Source organism: Cydia splendana, chromosome 19 (genome assembly GCF_910591565.1).
Source record: "Cydia splendana chromosome 19, ilCydSple1.2, whole genome shotgun sequence".
Taxonomy (NCBI): Eukaryota; Metazoa; Arthropoda; class Insecta; order Lepidoptera; family Tortricidae; genus Cydia; species Cydia splendana.
The window spans coordinates 9,673,968-9,690,125 of record NC_085978.1 but is presented as its reverse complement, the minus strand read 5'-3'; the positions used below and the strand labels follow the sequence as shown (position 1 = coordinate 9,690,125).

General features: G+C 36.6%; 2 protein-coding genes across 3 annotated transcripts in view; one reads left to right on the top strand and one right to left on the bottom strand.

Annotated features, from left to right (window-relative positions):
- LOC134800173 (glucose dehydrogenase [FAD, quinone]-like) overlaps positions 1-10,268 on the top strand; it is a 40,211-nt gene extending 29,943 nt beyond the window's left edge. Inside the window, exon 2 of the mRNA XM_063772652.1 lies at positions 7,159-10,268. Within this exon, the coding sequence (XP_063628722.1) occupies positions 7,159-9,027 (1,869 nt within the window). The 3' untranslated portion in view covers positions 9,028-10,268. The remainder of the gene's footprint in view (positions 1-7,158) is intronic.
- Positions 1-16,158, bottom strand: part of LOC134800209 (flotillin-2) — a 395,117-nt gene that overhangs the window by 334,358 nt on the left and 44,601 nt on the right. The gene's annotated exons all lie outside the window — the stretch shown is intronic.

Below are 16,158 nucleotides of genomic sequence, written 5' to 3'. Positions count from 1 at the left end.
CAGGATTTGGCCGACCACTTTTTTTTTACTGTCCTCAAAGGCAGCTATCGTACCATACAAGTTTCATACGATTTTTCGATAAAAAATTTTTGATGATTTTTTTATAAATTTGGTCGGACTGCAAAAACTGCCAGGTTAAGGTGAGGCCGACCAAGACATACGTCAACAGGCTTATTTTAGCTATTATAATCCGTTTGTCTCATTCTATTTTTCGATGAGGTAAATTGTAGCTCTCACGTGACCCAATAAATCTGGTCGGACTGCAAAAACTGCCAGGCTAAGGTGAGGCCGACCACTTTTTTTTTACTGTCCTCAAGGTCAGGTATCCTACCATACAAGTTTCATTCTATTTTTCGATGAGGTTTTTTTTGATGAATTTTTGTCCAACGTTTTTGCCATTTGTACAAAATCTGCCAGGTTAAGCCTAGGCCGACCAAGTGCGTTGGAAGCTACTAAATGTCAGGTACCTCTACAGGGTAGGTATATTCTATTTTTTGATGAGGTTTGTTTCATGCAGCCGGCCACCGGACTATTGCATCGAGCCAGGCTTATCGATCGGCCGTCGGGTTTTCCGCGCCAAGACCCTGTATTACTATATGACGCACATCGTCGTCATAGGTTAGGACCTAAAATCATGACTGATGTACGTCACAGAACCAAACATAATATTATTTCTCACTGAGTAGGTAAGGAGATTCTCATCAAGATGTAACTGTTTTTTTAAACATTTCATGCATAATTAAATATGTATGTATTTGAAAATATTTGTCGTACTAACCGTAGGTACATTACGTATAGTTATGAAAAAACAACGAACGCATCTGTCAATTTTCGAGGGGCCATGAACTCGAGAGTTCATGGACGAATATTATTGTATGCATAGATAATACCTATCAATAGAGGGAGATCGAAATTGGCATTGTTTTGTTTTTACACCTAGTGTCGAACGAACTCTTAAAATACATATATATGTTTATAAATGTGCCACATCATATTTTAAACACATAAAAAATGGTATCAGACTTGCTTACATCAAATCATTACAATAGATAAATATGCAATAACATATATCGCTGAGATATCAAAATCGTTTAAAGATAACAACATTGCAATAGATCAATAGAATTTTTGCGTAACATCAATTATGATATAATATAATGCACCACCTGTCTGATTTATTCAGAAATGCCGCCCGTCCGCCGCTTCATCATGTAAGTTTTCCATTGTCATTAGCAGTGATCGTACATTTTCCAGCATTTTTGGTGCAGCAGAGTGGTGTTAACGGAATTGGTATATAGATAATTTCAACTGAAATGGTAAATTAAGGTTAATATCAACGTAACCCAACTAGCAAAATAGTCGTATAAGAATTGATTTACTCAGCCAGTAATCGTATAACAGCCGAGTTACGGTTGTTGAAGCACCAATATATCGTATAATAGCGGTTAACTCGACTATTTAGCAATTTTCGCTAATTAGTGCTATAATCATGTCGTATAAACGTTTATAGCACTATCTTTTAGCACTTTTATTCCACCTTTTAATAAATGCTGAGTTAGCGCTACTAAATCACTTTTATTCAGCATAATTGTTCTATTAAAATCATATAACAGCTATAGATTAGCTAATTGTCTGAATAAGGCGCTTTAATACAACTGTTACTCAACTCTCTTCTCTGTTGCTATAAAAGCCTATTAAAAGCAATCAAATAACCATTTGGCAACAATGCTGCTGTAACAGCCCGCTTATATCATAATTCGGGTAATGGAGTTCAAACCGCTGTTATAGGAGCTGAAGTGTATTTACAGGTTTTATTCAAAATGTATTCAGCTTAGAGTACTTTTAAAGAGTTTTGAACTACATTAACAGCACAAGTCAGCCATGTTGACGTTTCAATATAGTCCGGTGGCCAACTGCATGAAACCCTACCTGACAAAAAAATAGAATAATCCTACTCTGTAGGGGTAGCTGACTTTTAGTAGCATCAACTGTTCTTGGTCGGCCGCGGCTTAATTTGGAAAATTTTGCGCTAATGGCAAAATAGTGGCACAAAAATTCATAAAAAAAAACCCCATCGTATAATAGAATGAAACTTGCATGGTAGGATAGCTGCCTTTGAGGACAGCAAAACAAAACTGGTCAGCTACATCCTGTGTTGGCAGGTTCTTGTGTCCGACCGAATTTGTGGTGACCACGTGACAGCTACAATTTACCTCATCGAAAAATAGAATCAAAACAACTGATTGTAATACCTACATTAAATTTGTTGACATATGTCTTGGTCGGCCTCACCTTAGCCTGACAGCGTTTTCAGTCCGTCCGCATTAAAAAAAAAGTCAATGGCAGCTATCCTACCATACAAGTGACATTCTATTTTTCGATGAGGTAAATTGTAGCTCACTTGGTACCAAAAATTCGGTCGGACACAGGAACCTGCCAACACAGGATGTAGCTGACCACTTTTGTTTTTTTGATGAATATTTGTACCACTTTTTTGCCATTTGCGCAAAATTTGCCAAGTTAAGCCACGGCCGACCAAGAGCAGTTGAAGCTGCTAAAAGTCAGCTACCCCTACAGAGTAGGATTTTTCAATTTTTTTATCAGGTAGGGTTTCATGCAGTCGGCCATCGGACTATAAATCCATAAACATGGCGACATCATGTGCTATAAGTGTAGCAGTAAACGCAGTTACTCGACTTATAGTCGAATTAATGAGATATAACAGAAACTAGATCGTGTAAGCAAATTTTTACTTATTTTTATTAATATTTTTTTATTGAAATTTAAGAAAATAGGCGGCCCATGAATATATATGAACCAGTGCCTTTGGTTTTATCAATAAAGTATTTTTCGCGCTGGGTTTTACTGTATTACGTGTACTTACAGACAGTAAAAACGTATGTACACAATCACGGTAAAAAGAAATGTCATGGATGACAGCAGTAAAAAATACTTAAGTACCTTTTTGTTTTATTAGACACGTGAAGACGATTAGGCCTCAAACTTAATCAAATAATTGAAATATAATCGCTTACCTGAGATCGTTTTTAGCACTTATTAGTTGAATAAAAGCATTTACTGCACTCTTACACATTTAAAATGCCGAGTAAAAGCAATCCGGCTACCTTTACGAAACATTTTTGCTGAGAAAAAGCAGTGCGGCTGCTTTTATAGAACACTTTTACTGAGTAATAGTAAATTGCTAATGTTTATAGAACAAATAGTCGAGTAAAAGCACTATCGTTAGTATCGTTGCTATTAAAACACTAGAAGTGCTTTTATCCACTTTTACTCAACTCTTACAGCATCGATTTGCTTCTTATACAGCGCTTACTCGATTTTTATAACACTTTTAGTCTGTATAAGTGCGCCTTTTCGCGTTGAGTAAACGCTTACAGGACTTCTACTCGACTGTTTTTACACCGTTTATAGCACCAAAAAGCGAAAATAAAAACGTGCTCTCAACTTTTATAGCACATAGATTTGCTAGTTGGGAATAAACGCTAAGTAATCATTAGGGTTGAAATTATTTATACCAATTCCGTTAACAACACTTCAATTAGAAAGCATCAATGAAATCAAATCAAAGAAATTTAAAAATGCTATCTAATACTGACATCGTTTCTAGTAGGCAAATTATAAAATACTAGACGGGCCCGCAGCTCCGCTCGCGTAAATGAAATAAAGAGTGTGTCAACCCTGCCAGGGTTCATAACGGTGATAGGGATTTCTTATTTGTACCCGTTATTTGGATAACTTAATACGCAAAATATCTGAAAAAAATTATGTGATTTGATAAAAGGCAAAATTATACTTTTTCATCTACGTAGTTATTTATTTAAAACTCGTTTCAACATAAAATTATTATTTATTTTTATAAGCCTAATTGCAAAAACGTTCATTAGTTTAATATCCGCCTTAAGACGAATATGGACGACCACCGCCCATAAATCGCCTTTTGGTACAAACGTACGTACTCCCCATTTCTCTTTCTGAATACTAACATTACTTACTACGGTTATGTGAATCCTGGCCTCCGAGAAAAGACAAAACAAAACACACCATGTTTCTCGGTCTTGCGATAGCTCTCGCCAGTCCCCATGGCCAAGGATAAGCAGATCTCGAGCAACTACGTCGTTCCAGCGGTAGGTACCTATGACGTCCAATTGGGCGTCTCCCATTTCGTTGTCCCAAGTACGCTCTCGTCACAGCACGATCCTCTCCCATTCTCTCTAAATGTCCGAGCCAATGTAAGCTTAGCCACTTTTGTCTCTCAGTATTCCGCCAGTATATCAGAACACATCCTTATTTCTATAGCAACAGAGTTATATTACGATATTTGGCCGACTGCTGACTGTACGTTTGCTTATTTTCACCAGGTCGTTTCGCTCAAAAATATCTGAACATGCACTTAAATATTATCTACCTACATTATAACTTGCTATCAACTTTGTATTTTTGGCCCATCTCGGCAGCCCGGTCCCCGGACGAATTTGTTTGCCGAAGCTGTGAAAGTAAATCTGAATAACATAACTCAAAAAGAAATTTAAAACAACAAAATACAAATTACTATTGATATTGATGTCATTATCAGTCATTATATGGCATGTCACTCGTATGGGCATAAACTAAGGTAAAAGGTTGAGGTTGACAGCACTTTTTATTTTACTTCGAGTAAAAAAGGCCGAAATCACTGCATACCAACATAACAAACATAATTTTGGTTATTTGAAGTTCGAAACGAAACCAACCGAGAGTTTCCGAAAATAGCCGATAGTCGTAAAATGAAGAATGTTATGAAAATTTCTTTTGCTTATTGTAAATTAAATACGCATCGAAAGCGATAGTTTTTATGCTCTAGTTATATTCTCATACTTAGATAATAGATTAGAACAGTTTTTTCTTATCATACGTGCGTCGTATTTGAGAAACGTGTCAAAAACTTTTTTAGAAATGTGTAAGGCGCCATCTCGCTTCTTCCCTCGTTTTTTATCCCGTTCTGGTTTTTCAATTTTATATATATGATTATGCAATTATATTATATGTGCAACTATATTGAATTGAATTATTGTATTAATATTCCGACCAATATTATGTATGTTTATCGAATTACAATAGTCATTATAATTATTAGTGTAGTAAATAAAGGTAGTGGACCCCGCAGTAATTCCTCAGCTAGAAAAAACTTTACAATATGATAAAGTATCAATTAATAAAAAGTATTGTATAAATATCCAAAGAATAATAATAATAGTATTTAAGTAAATACCTAAAGTCTTAACTCGTTAATATTTTTACGGAAAAATGCTCCGTTCAAACTTTCGTCTTCACCGGAAATATTCATGTAACGTATTGCAACAATATATGAAATATCAAAAAAATATATCGCAGCAGAAATACCAATAACGTATTTGGTAAAAAAAAATTGGACGGAGGAATTACTCGGTTAAATATATTTAAACAGATTTGTATTTTTACGTATAAATACCTAACTTAGGAGTGTTTTTAAAGTTCCGTACCTCAAAACGAAAAAACGGAACCCTTATAAGATCACACGTGCGTCTGTCTATCTGTTTGTCATAGCCTATTTTCTCGGAAACTACTGGACCAATTAAGTTGAAATTTGGTACACATATGTAAATTATGTAACCCAGAGATGGACATATTTTTTTTATAATTTTAAAATACATAGGTTCGAAGTTATTTAAGAAAATACAAATAGCCAAAAAATGACCATTCCCCTTGCATCTCCCAGGGTCTAAAATTTTGAAAAAAATACACAAAATAGTTCTTTACCTACAGATGACAGGAAAACCTATTAGAAATGTGCAGTCAAGCGTGAGTCGGAATTATGTACGGAACCCTAGAAACGCGAGTCAGACTCGCACTTGGCCGGTTTTTTTTTTGGATATTTATATGTTAGTTTCGGCTCATACTATACAATAACCAAGCAAAATTTCATCGACTGAGGAATTAATGCATGGGACTCCATACAACAACTTGCTTCGTTTACTACACTATATCTGATGTTTGTCCGGTGATGCTAATGTCATATAACTCATTCATATATCTTTTAATTAATGTCTTCAAGCTAACTTCGATAGTCGTTGAACTTTATAGCTTTTTTAAGTTATGTCGAATATTTATTATTTCAGTAGGTTTCAGTTACTTTTACCATACAGTTAATCGAGATAATTTTCCCAATAATGAAGTCAATTTAGATTGATTTCTTTCATTTCTCGACTGCGTAAACCCTTATACTTTCAATTTGTTCAAAATTCGTTCGAGCTGCTTTGTGAATGGTTAGGTAGGTATATATACAACAATTTTTTTTAATTCAATACAATTGGATACATGTATACATGTTAAAATAGTATCCAAAATAGGCTTTTTAATAGGTAGTCAAACTCCCCAAAACAATCGTAGTTAAGTATTTATATTGTCACGACTAGATATTAGTGCACGACAGAGATAAACATGATCAAAATAATTAAACAAATTGCACACAAAATAAAATTTTCTTCATTTTCACAAACCTATCTTACTGGGCCATGGCTATCGCAGAACTTTTATGGAATTATACTTAAACGATACTTATGTCATCAAGATCAACGCCCAGTTTCCTGCGTCAAACGCGTTTAAATGTATAATTAGGTTATTCCCAGATCTGCCACGCTAAGTATACCGGAAAACTTATGCAATTGTACACCTTGTTCTCATACCATAAGTTACACTATTGAATGAGTTTTTAAATGCATATACGGTTGATGTGTTGGGCACAGCTGAAAGCATCACTTAGATAGCAAGGTTGCTCTCTAAACCTTATATTATTAGGCATCACTTGCATCGTTTGAAGGTACAAATTGCACTTGACACTCAGCCAGGCGTGTCTGCGCGCGTGTATGCTGTAATTACTTAGTAGAAATTAGAGGTAGACAGCATGGACGAACTATATAGAAGCTTGACGTCGTATAGTCATGATCTTCATGAAAGCGGTTTTATAGGTATAGCTAGCAACTCATATTAAACAGATGACTAGACTATTAGGCCGGGAAAATTAACATTATTACTATTTTAACAGTTTATTGTCAAAGCCATAAAACTGATTTGTCAATTAAATGAGAGATAATAAAATAAAAAATGTTTTGTTCGTTTCAGATGAAACATCAGCACGCGCCGATCGCGGCAGCACTATGGATATTGTTCGCCGCCTCCGCCGCAGACGGCCAGTTCGTGAACCCAGTCACCTCCCTGGCCAACTTCCTGAACGAGGGCGGCCACCAGTACGACAACGAGCCCCCCGACCAGACCGAGCTGCTCCAGGAGTACGACTACATCATCGTCGGCGCCGGCACTGCGGGCTGCGTCTTAGCTAACAGGCTCACTGAAGTCAAAGAATGGAAAGTTTTACTAGTAGAGGCCGGAGTGAACGAGAACTTTATCATGGACATTCCGCTGGTCGCTAACTACCTACAGTTCTCGTCAGCCAACTGGAAGTATAAAACAAAGGCGTCGTCAAAGTATTGCGCCGGATTCGAGAACAAACAGTGCAACTGGCCCCGCGGCAAAGTAGTGGGAGGCTCCAGTGTACTAAATTACATGATTTACACCAGGGGATCACCCTACGACTACGACAACTGGAAGGCGATGGGCAACGAAGGCTGGGGATGGGACGACGTACTTCCTTATTTCAAAAAGGTAGAAAACTTCAACATACGTTCATTTAACGACCCCAAATATCACGACCAGGGTGGCCACGTTAATATTGAACATGCGCCTTTTCGTACTACAAAAGGAAAAGCATGGGTAAAAGGAGCCCAAGAGTTAGGTTTCAAATATGGCGACTATAATGGTCCTACTCCGGCCGCGGTATCGTTTTTGCAGTTGTCTATGAAAAATGGAACACGCCACAGTTCTAGTCGGGCCTACTTGCACCCTATTAACGGAAGAAAAAATCTTCACCTTTCAAAAGGAAGTCTAGTGACTAAACTGATTTTAGATGACAGCAAAGCCAAAGTAATAGGTATAGTATTAGAAAAACATAATATGAAATACACAATATTAGCGAAAAAAGAAGTAATCTTATCGGCCGGAGCTCTTAACACACCTCAACTGCTGATGTTGTCAGGAATAGGACCAAGAAGTCATTTGGAAGAAATGAAAATACCTGTAATAAAAGATCTAGCAGTTGGTTACAATCTGATGGACCATATCGCCGCTGGCGGGGTACAATATATAGTACGGCCACAAAACGTATCTGTATCTACCGAATATATATTTAATCATTTAGATGTGGTTTTTAAATGGATGAGAACACATAAGGGGCCGCTGTCCATACCTGGAGGGTGCGAAGCTCTGATTTTCATGGATTTGAAAGACAAGTTCAATACTACGGGATGGCCCGACATGGAGCTGTTATTTATAACAGGTGGACTAAATTCGGACCCAATGCTACGCAGAAACTTTGGCTTTGACGACCAAATATTTACAGACACCTATGGTCCGCTTGGTAGAGCCGAGACATTCATGGTGTTTCCCATGTTAATGAGGCCGAAATCGCGCGGTAGGGTGATGCTACAGAGCAGAAACCCTAAAGCTTCGCCTTTATTGATTCCTAACTATTTTGAAGATCCAGAAGATCTGCAGAAAATTGTGGAAGGGATAAAAGTTAGTATTCAAATAGCGCGACAACCTTCGATGAGGAAAATGGGCACAAAAATGTACGACGTACCGATAGAAGAATGCTTACAATATGGTCCCTTCGGAAGCGATGCATACTTTGCGTGTCAAGCGCGAATGTTCACGTTTACAATCTACCACCAGAGCGGGACTTGCAAAATGGGACCAAAGAACGATCCGACAGCTGTAGTCGACGCTAGGCTAAGAGTACACGGTATTCAGAATTTAAGAGTGGTTGATGCCAGTGTGATGCCTGCAGTACCGTCGGGGCATACGAATGCCCCCACTTTTATGATAGCGGAAAAAGCAGCAGATATGATCAAAGAAGATTGGGGTAAATGGAGATGACCGGCATTACCAGCTGTTCAATTGTTATAGTAAATTTTGTGTACCGACTTTCGACGCAAAAATATTTTGATGGTAATGGGGAATTAACATTATAAGTTCATTAGGATGAAATTATTGTTGCGATCTTTTCTTCGACAATTACTTATTTTTATTTATGGCTCAAATGTTTAGTCATTAATAAATAATTAGGTAAATGATAATGATAAATTTAGAAAGATCGTCAACAGGGGTTAAGACCATTCGGAATTCTCCGAGCGAGGTTTTTTCGATGTGTAGACACAAACCTCGGTTGACACTCCTAGAGCTGCCTAAAATTTTATCAAACCTCATGCGTTTTAGTCAAAGCCGGAATTTGACTAGTCAATCGGAGAATTTCGACCAAAACACATGGATAGTCTCCAAAGAGTTTTCCCAAAAAAAGGAATAGTGCTACGTACTATACCTACTACTACCATATCGACTTACTACTCCAACCTCAATTTTGGACGCCTAGATTGCACTCGCGGCAATAAATGATCTGATATGTTCCAAATCCAGTGTAGGCGTTATTTAATTTAAGGAAAAGTCAATTGTATGAGTAGACGCAATGTATTATTGCAAATAAGTGTCAAGACAACGCAATTTTTATAACAGGTTTGAAAAATTTAAGTTTCTAAATACCCTAATGACACCCAATATTTTTATCACATTCGATCAACATAAAGACAGCTGTAGAAAATCACTGTATTAAGTCTGACAATGTTTGATTTGATTTGATATGTAATGTTCTTATTGAGCAAATTTACGGTATTACGTCGTTATTCATAAAAGTTCAACAAGCGTCAATATCTATTCACATAATGTAATCGTTTGTCCTCAATTAACCATTACACGTAATTATGATTAAGTGTGACAAAATAATAATTCGGCCATTTTGTTAACAATAACTCCCTGGGAATAATTATGTATAATGATAATGTACCTACTCTGGCACTATTACTCTAGGACTAGGACGAACAACTTCTTGACTTGACTTGAGGTACTGAACTCAACTGTGATGAAAAGGTAAGTTATTAACTATTTATTGACACTTATTTTTTGTATGATCATAACATAATCAAGTAGGTATTGATTAGGTATGAACATAACACGTAATTTATTTGGTATTTTTAAGTAGAAAATATTAAATTGGGGTGTAACTGTTATGCGTGTCTTTAACAGAAACACAAAATGATTGAAACCAAATAAACAAATGCCATAAAGCGATATGTCTATTTATTTATTAACCCAAACAATAACCTTAAAAGCTTTAATTTTAAGAGAAAACATGTAAGTAAATATTCTTTATTTAACATATAAATAAACTATAATAAAAAAAATGATTCTACACTGATCAAAAAAAGAAGAAAAGTAGTTTTGAAATGGGGTAGGCAACTGCCAAAATGGCATTGCCAACGATGGCCCATATAATAATTAATAGTAAATTTGTATGGGGGGATATAGTTTTAAGACGAAACAGGAGCTGAGTTTTAAATATTTTAGGTAAATATACCCGTCTCGCTAACGGAAGCGGCACTTAAAAGTACTGCGATAAGGACAAGGCGAAAAATCCTGCGTAAAAATCTCAAAAATCGAGGTTCCGTACTCCTCTGTTTCCTCCTCCAAAACTTAACCAATCGTAACCAAATTTGGAAATCTAAATGATTATGAAATTATCTGTGTCGGACCGTTTTGCTTTTTTGGCTAATTGATATCAGTTTTGAATGCCACGCCTCTCATTGCGGCAAAGTCAATTAGGCCATTTTGGCCATTTTTGAAGGGCTCTAGCGCCTTAAAAAACAAAAATATCAAAAAAGCAAAACGGTCCGACACAGATATTGACAATATTAATCTGTGTTGAAAAAATCATTGGCAGCTTCAAAAACCACGGAGGAAAACGAGGAGTACGTTTGTATGGAGAAATGACCACTCCCGTTGGCTCTTAAATATTTTTGCGAAAATTTCCAACTAACTTCACGTATTCCCCACTTTTCTCTCTGGATGTCTGGATTTAGATATACAGTATAGGGATATTTTTATCTAGTATACTGCCCTGCTAAGCCAAAGAGCGCTATCTCAAAAGAAAATTCATTGCTAACTTATACTTTAGTTTCTATTACTGAGAGTTCCATTTTCAAAATCATTTGTTTTTGAGATAGCGCTATTCGCCCTATTCGGCTTAGGAGGGCAGTATAGCCTACATACGTATCAAAAAATACATACTATTTAAAATAAGAACAAGTAGAAATCCACAAAGAATATTTATTTATTTGCTGGATTTTGGTAGGCGAGTTAAGCTGCTTCAATGTGTATCAAATCACAATATGAAACTAACTCCTGTGCACCAGATGCCATAATTTCCCTTCTTGTGTTAGCTGTGAGCTTTCATTTAGGCGCTTGCTTGTTTAAATACTGCATCATTTTACGACAATCGCGATGCATTACAGATGAAGTGAATAATCCTATAACTCCTGTGCACCAGATGCCATAATTTTCCTTCTTGTGTTAGCGGTGAGGTTTCATTTAGGCGCTTGCTTGTTTTAAACACTGCCTCCTTTTACGACAATCGCGATGCATTACAGATGAAGTGAATAATCCTATAACTCCTGTGCACCAGATGCCATAATTTTCCTTCTTGTGTTAGCGGTGAGGTTTCATTTAGGCGCTGGCTTGCTTTAAACACTGCCTCCCTTTACGACAATCGCGATGCATTAACAGATGTAGTGAATATGTTCTGTGGAATAATCCTTTCCCATAGTATTTTCTCGTATTCGTCATGCTAAAAGTAGCATTGACTAAAGAGTCAGCCTCAGTACTTTATACATATACTGAGACTGGCTGAAACAGTATGACACCGTCGTACGTTTCCGCGAAAATACTATGGGAGGGATTATTAACTACGTATATATCCTGATACATTGTGCGCTTCAACCAAAATTGCTATAAAAAATTCGCAGGCGTGTAAACATCACAATCCAAAATTCATCGATTGTATTAAACTGCAAAACGTAATTCAAGACCAAAAAAAGTAAGACAATGTTGCCACTGCAATTATTTGTTTGTAAAATAGTAAATTCCTTTTGATAAATAATCATCACGCTAAGATTATTTATTTATTAGTAATTTTACTCCTACGATTTAAAAAAGTACTTTTATTTACTTATTTTTACATAAATACAAGACGCGCTAGTAAAAAGTGGCAACATTGTCTTACTTTTTTTGGTCTTGAATTACGTTTTGCAGTATAGATATGTAAAGTATGTAAATGACAATTTCGTGCTACAGCCTAAACGAAATGCAGATGACGTTATACGGCTCCATACATTATAAATATGGTAACTTGGCATCACAGACCTAACAATAAACACTTACTTCTCTAATGTAACTGAACTCCGTGCCTCTAAAATATATATTGTAAGTATTAGATATGTAAAGTCTGAAGTCTAAATGAAGACGCCGCTGTAAGGCGAACGGCTCCGTACCGTACCGTACATTATGTAGTAACTTCGTCTCACTGGCCTGAAAATGCTTGCCTAATGTAACAGTTTTGTGCCTCTAAAATACACTAGGTACTTATAAATATATATAAATAATAATATAAATAAATTATACTTATAGTCCTACTAAGTCAACTAAGCAGTGATTTGAATTTGAACAGACGTATCTTTTATCTTTACAACAAAGTGAGAGTGTCACTATGAACAGTATGAACGTCATGTTTTAATGGCTCCTCTTCACGTTGGGCCAACGCCAACGCCAACGAGGGACGCATTTATGCGTTAGAGGGAGCAAGTGATATTGCTATCTCATTCTACCGCATGGCTGCGTCCCTCGTTGGCGTTGGAGTTGGCCCAACGTGAAGAGGAGCCTTAATAAAAATTTGACATTAATGACGACATTACCACAATTTGTCATTAGATAATTTAGAAATGCCATGCAGACTTAGCTTTGGTCGGACTCTACGCCGCTTTAAGGATGACTCACGTTAGACCAGGCCGTGGCCGGACCGGAGCTTCCGGAGCTTCGTTTTCTATGGAAAGCACCACGGGATCACCGATCAGCCGTCATAGAAAATTCATCCTTTATGATCCTTAGTTCCTAATATAGCCGCAAATAGCGCTGACAATTAGTTAGCGCAGGACACTGCAAATTTTTTCTTCAAGAACCTAACGACGTGCTTACTACTTACCAAAGACATATGTAACTTCGTATAAGATGAATAAAGTCTAAGGAAAAAACGTGCCTCGGAAATCCAGAAAAAGTCATTCTCAGATAGATGGCGCACACACCTTTAGCCTATGCTCGGCTAGATGGCGTGACGACACCGTTTCATATTTAACAATTTTAACACATAGATATCAGTGAATGAACATGGGTCAAAATGATATAAAAATAATAAAATCATTTATCCATATATATACATATTTTTGATAATTATATACGTTTTCATTTTGAGTTTTAGTCGTGTGTCGATAGATGGCAGTAAATTTACTGTGACTACAAAATTTACTATGACAGGACCCCTCTATACTATCTATTCTCTTTACTAGTTACCATTAAATAAAATAATTATATCTAAATTGTTTCTTTATTGCAGATTGTCAAGGTTTCATGCAAGGATCATTTTAATTGGAAATGTAGTAGTGGTAAACACTTCATTGTACGCAACTCAAATGGGACTTAGGGTACAAAGGCGAACCCTGTAAGGAATCTCTTCCAGTCACATTTTAACTGGTCGGTTAAAAATTTGAAATTTATTTTCACACCAAACAATGTGTGTAATACATCCGCATTAAATGGCTACTCGATATTTTTCATATTGTATATTTTATATGTATAGGAATAAAAATGAAAAGATAACAACAGTCTAAGATAAAATGGTTTCTGTAATATATTTTTATCAAGGGCAGTTTCATACTAAGACATCTAAGCCCTTTATGGTCAGTCTCAACATATCATATATGTTTTCCTTGCAAGCACGTCAGAACAAAATAGAGGTTAGTGCAAGGAAAAACTTAGTGATAATATAAAATTACATATAATTAATGACAGAAATTGCTCACATATTATAATGATCACATCCATTTCTTAGTCGTTGTTTTTTTTGTCGTTGCACGAACGTTAAACTCTTTAACAATGAATAATTTATCTGTGGTACCTATACCGCGTCTAATTACATAGTTCGAATACAGTTTCAAACTATCATTAAAACAAAGTACTTGCTAATAACAAAGGCTATAAAAACTATACGAGTATTTCATGAAAGATATTCCTATATACAATATTCATAATAAATGTTTCGGGATGACTCCACTTTAACCTTCATCACCAGCATGAAACATTTTTCGAATCCGTCACACGCACCACGCACTACCTCCCCTCCCATCCCATTTCGTCCCTACACGATAACGTTTTTTTGATCCAAATTCTTGATTTTATAGTTATTAAGTTTCAAAAGCATGTACAGCTACTGCTACGGCCATACAAAAAAGTCCTATAGATTTAAATTAGGAGAACTTTGGTGCCAATAAGTTTTCAGCAAGAAATCCATTAAATTCGCCAGACACCACGATTGAACTGAGTTTACCGCACATTTACCGTGTAGGATAGAGCTCCGTCTCGACAATGACCTTCCCAAACATCATTCTTAAATTTGGAGCAACATTGTTGTCAAGGCTTCTGTTTTTACACACTTTTATTTAGCTTAACTGCGTATATACCTATATCTCTTTGTATATATGGTGCTTCAAATCTTGTACCTTAAATTTAAAGCACTTCTGTACTTACTTAAAGTAAATACAGGGTGGGCCAGTTATGAATATTTTTTTTTCGTCTCATCGTTAAATATAAAATATAGTCAAATGAGAAAGGTGTCATTTGCATATTTAAAAAAAAATCAAAATGGTGCCCTCCCCCGGAAAACAGCGTTTTCGACTTAGGTTCGGATTATGCAATGTCCGTGAGTGTCCAAGCACAAATTTATTCAAACAATGGATAGTCAGATTTGAGGCTACTGGATCGACACTAAAATCTCGACGTCAAGGACGTGCAGGGTCTGCTCGTATCACAGAAAATATTAAACCTTATTACTAGTTCTGTGGCTCGTATCGTACCAATTAAAACATCGAACGAGTGAGAGCGTCTGTGAAAGCGGAAGCAAGGAAATCAACGCGTACCTAAATGTGGGCTTTGGGGTTGTCTAGAACAACTTTACGGCTTGATCTTAAGCTACATCCTTAAAAAATGCAACATGTGCAAGATTTGAAAGAATCTGAATTTGATTCAAGGTCTATTTTGCAATGGAAATGTTGGACACGTTCTCTAACTTCAATAACTTCATTTTCTCAGATGTACCCCATTTCCACCTAAATAGATTTGTCAATCGTCAAAACTGTAGTGTCCGACCGAAGGTTCGGTTTCGGTTTCGGTCAGTTTCGGCCAAAAAATCATGTTTCGGCTGTAGTTTCGGTTTCGGCCAAAAAACGGCCGAACCTTTCGGCCGGGCCGAAACTTACGAAATGGTACTTCGTACTATGGAACTAAACTATGTGACAAAGACCAAAAGTTGGGGAATAAGTAGGACAACAATATTAATATGTACTTACATAGGTATACTGATTCATGTATAGGTACAGAAATTAATTGGTTTATTATAAAACACAAATTCACTAATGAGGACGCCACTAGACGGTCGACGCAGTATTAAGAGGCTGTTAATACCTTTAACGCGCACACTGTCTAATTGTATCGGAGTAAATGAGATAGTACTGTCGCAGTTACTGGGCCTGGGCAAAGGAATAATAAGAAAACTCATCATCTTCCTCGCGTAAACCCGGAATTTTTGCCACGGCTTTTTTCTCAAGGGAGCCTGGGGTCCAATTGACAACTAATCCCAAGAATTGGCGTAGGCACTGGATTTTACGAAAGCGACTGCCATCAGACTGACCTTGAAACTCAGAGAGTAAACTAGGCCTTATCGGGACTAGTCCGGCTTCCTCACGATGTTTTTCCTTCACCGAAAAGCAAATAGTAAATATCAAATGATATTTCGTATATAAGTTCCGAAAAACTCTTTGGTACGAGCCGGGGTTTGTACCTGCGACCTTCGGATTG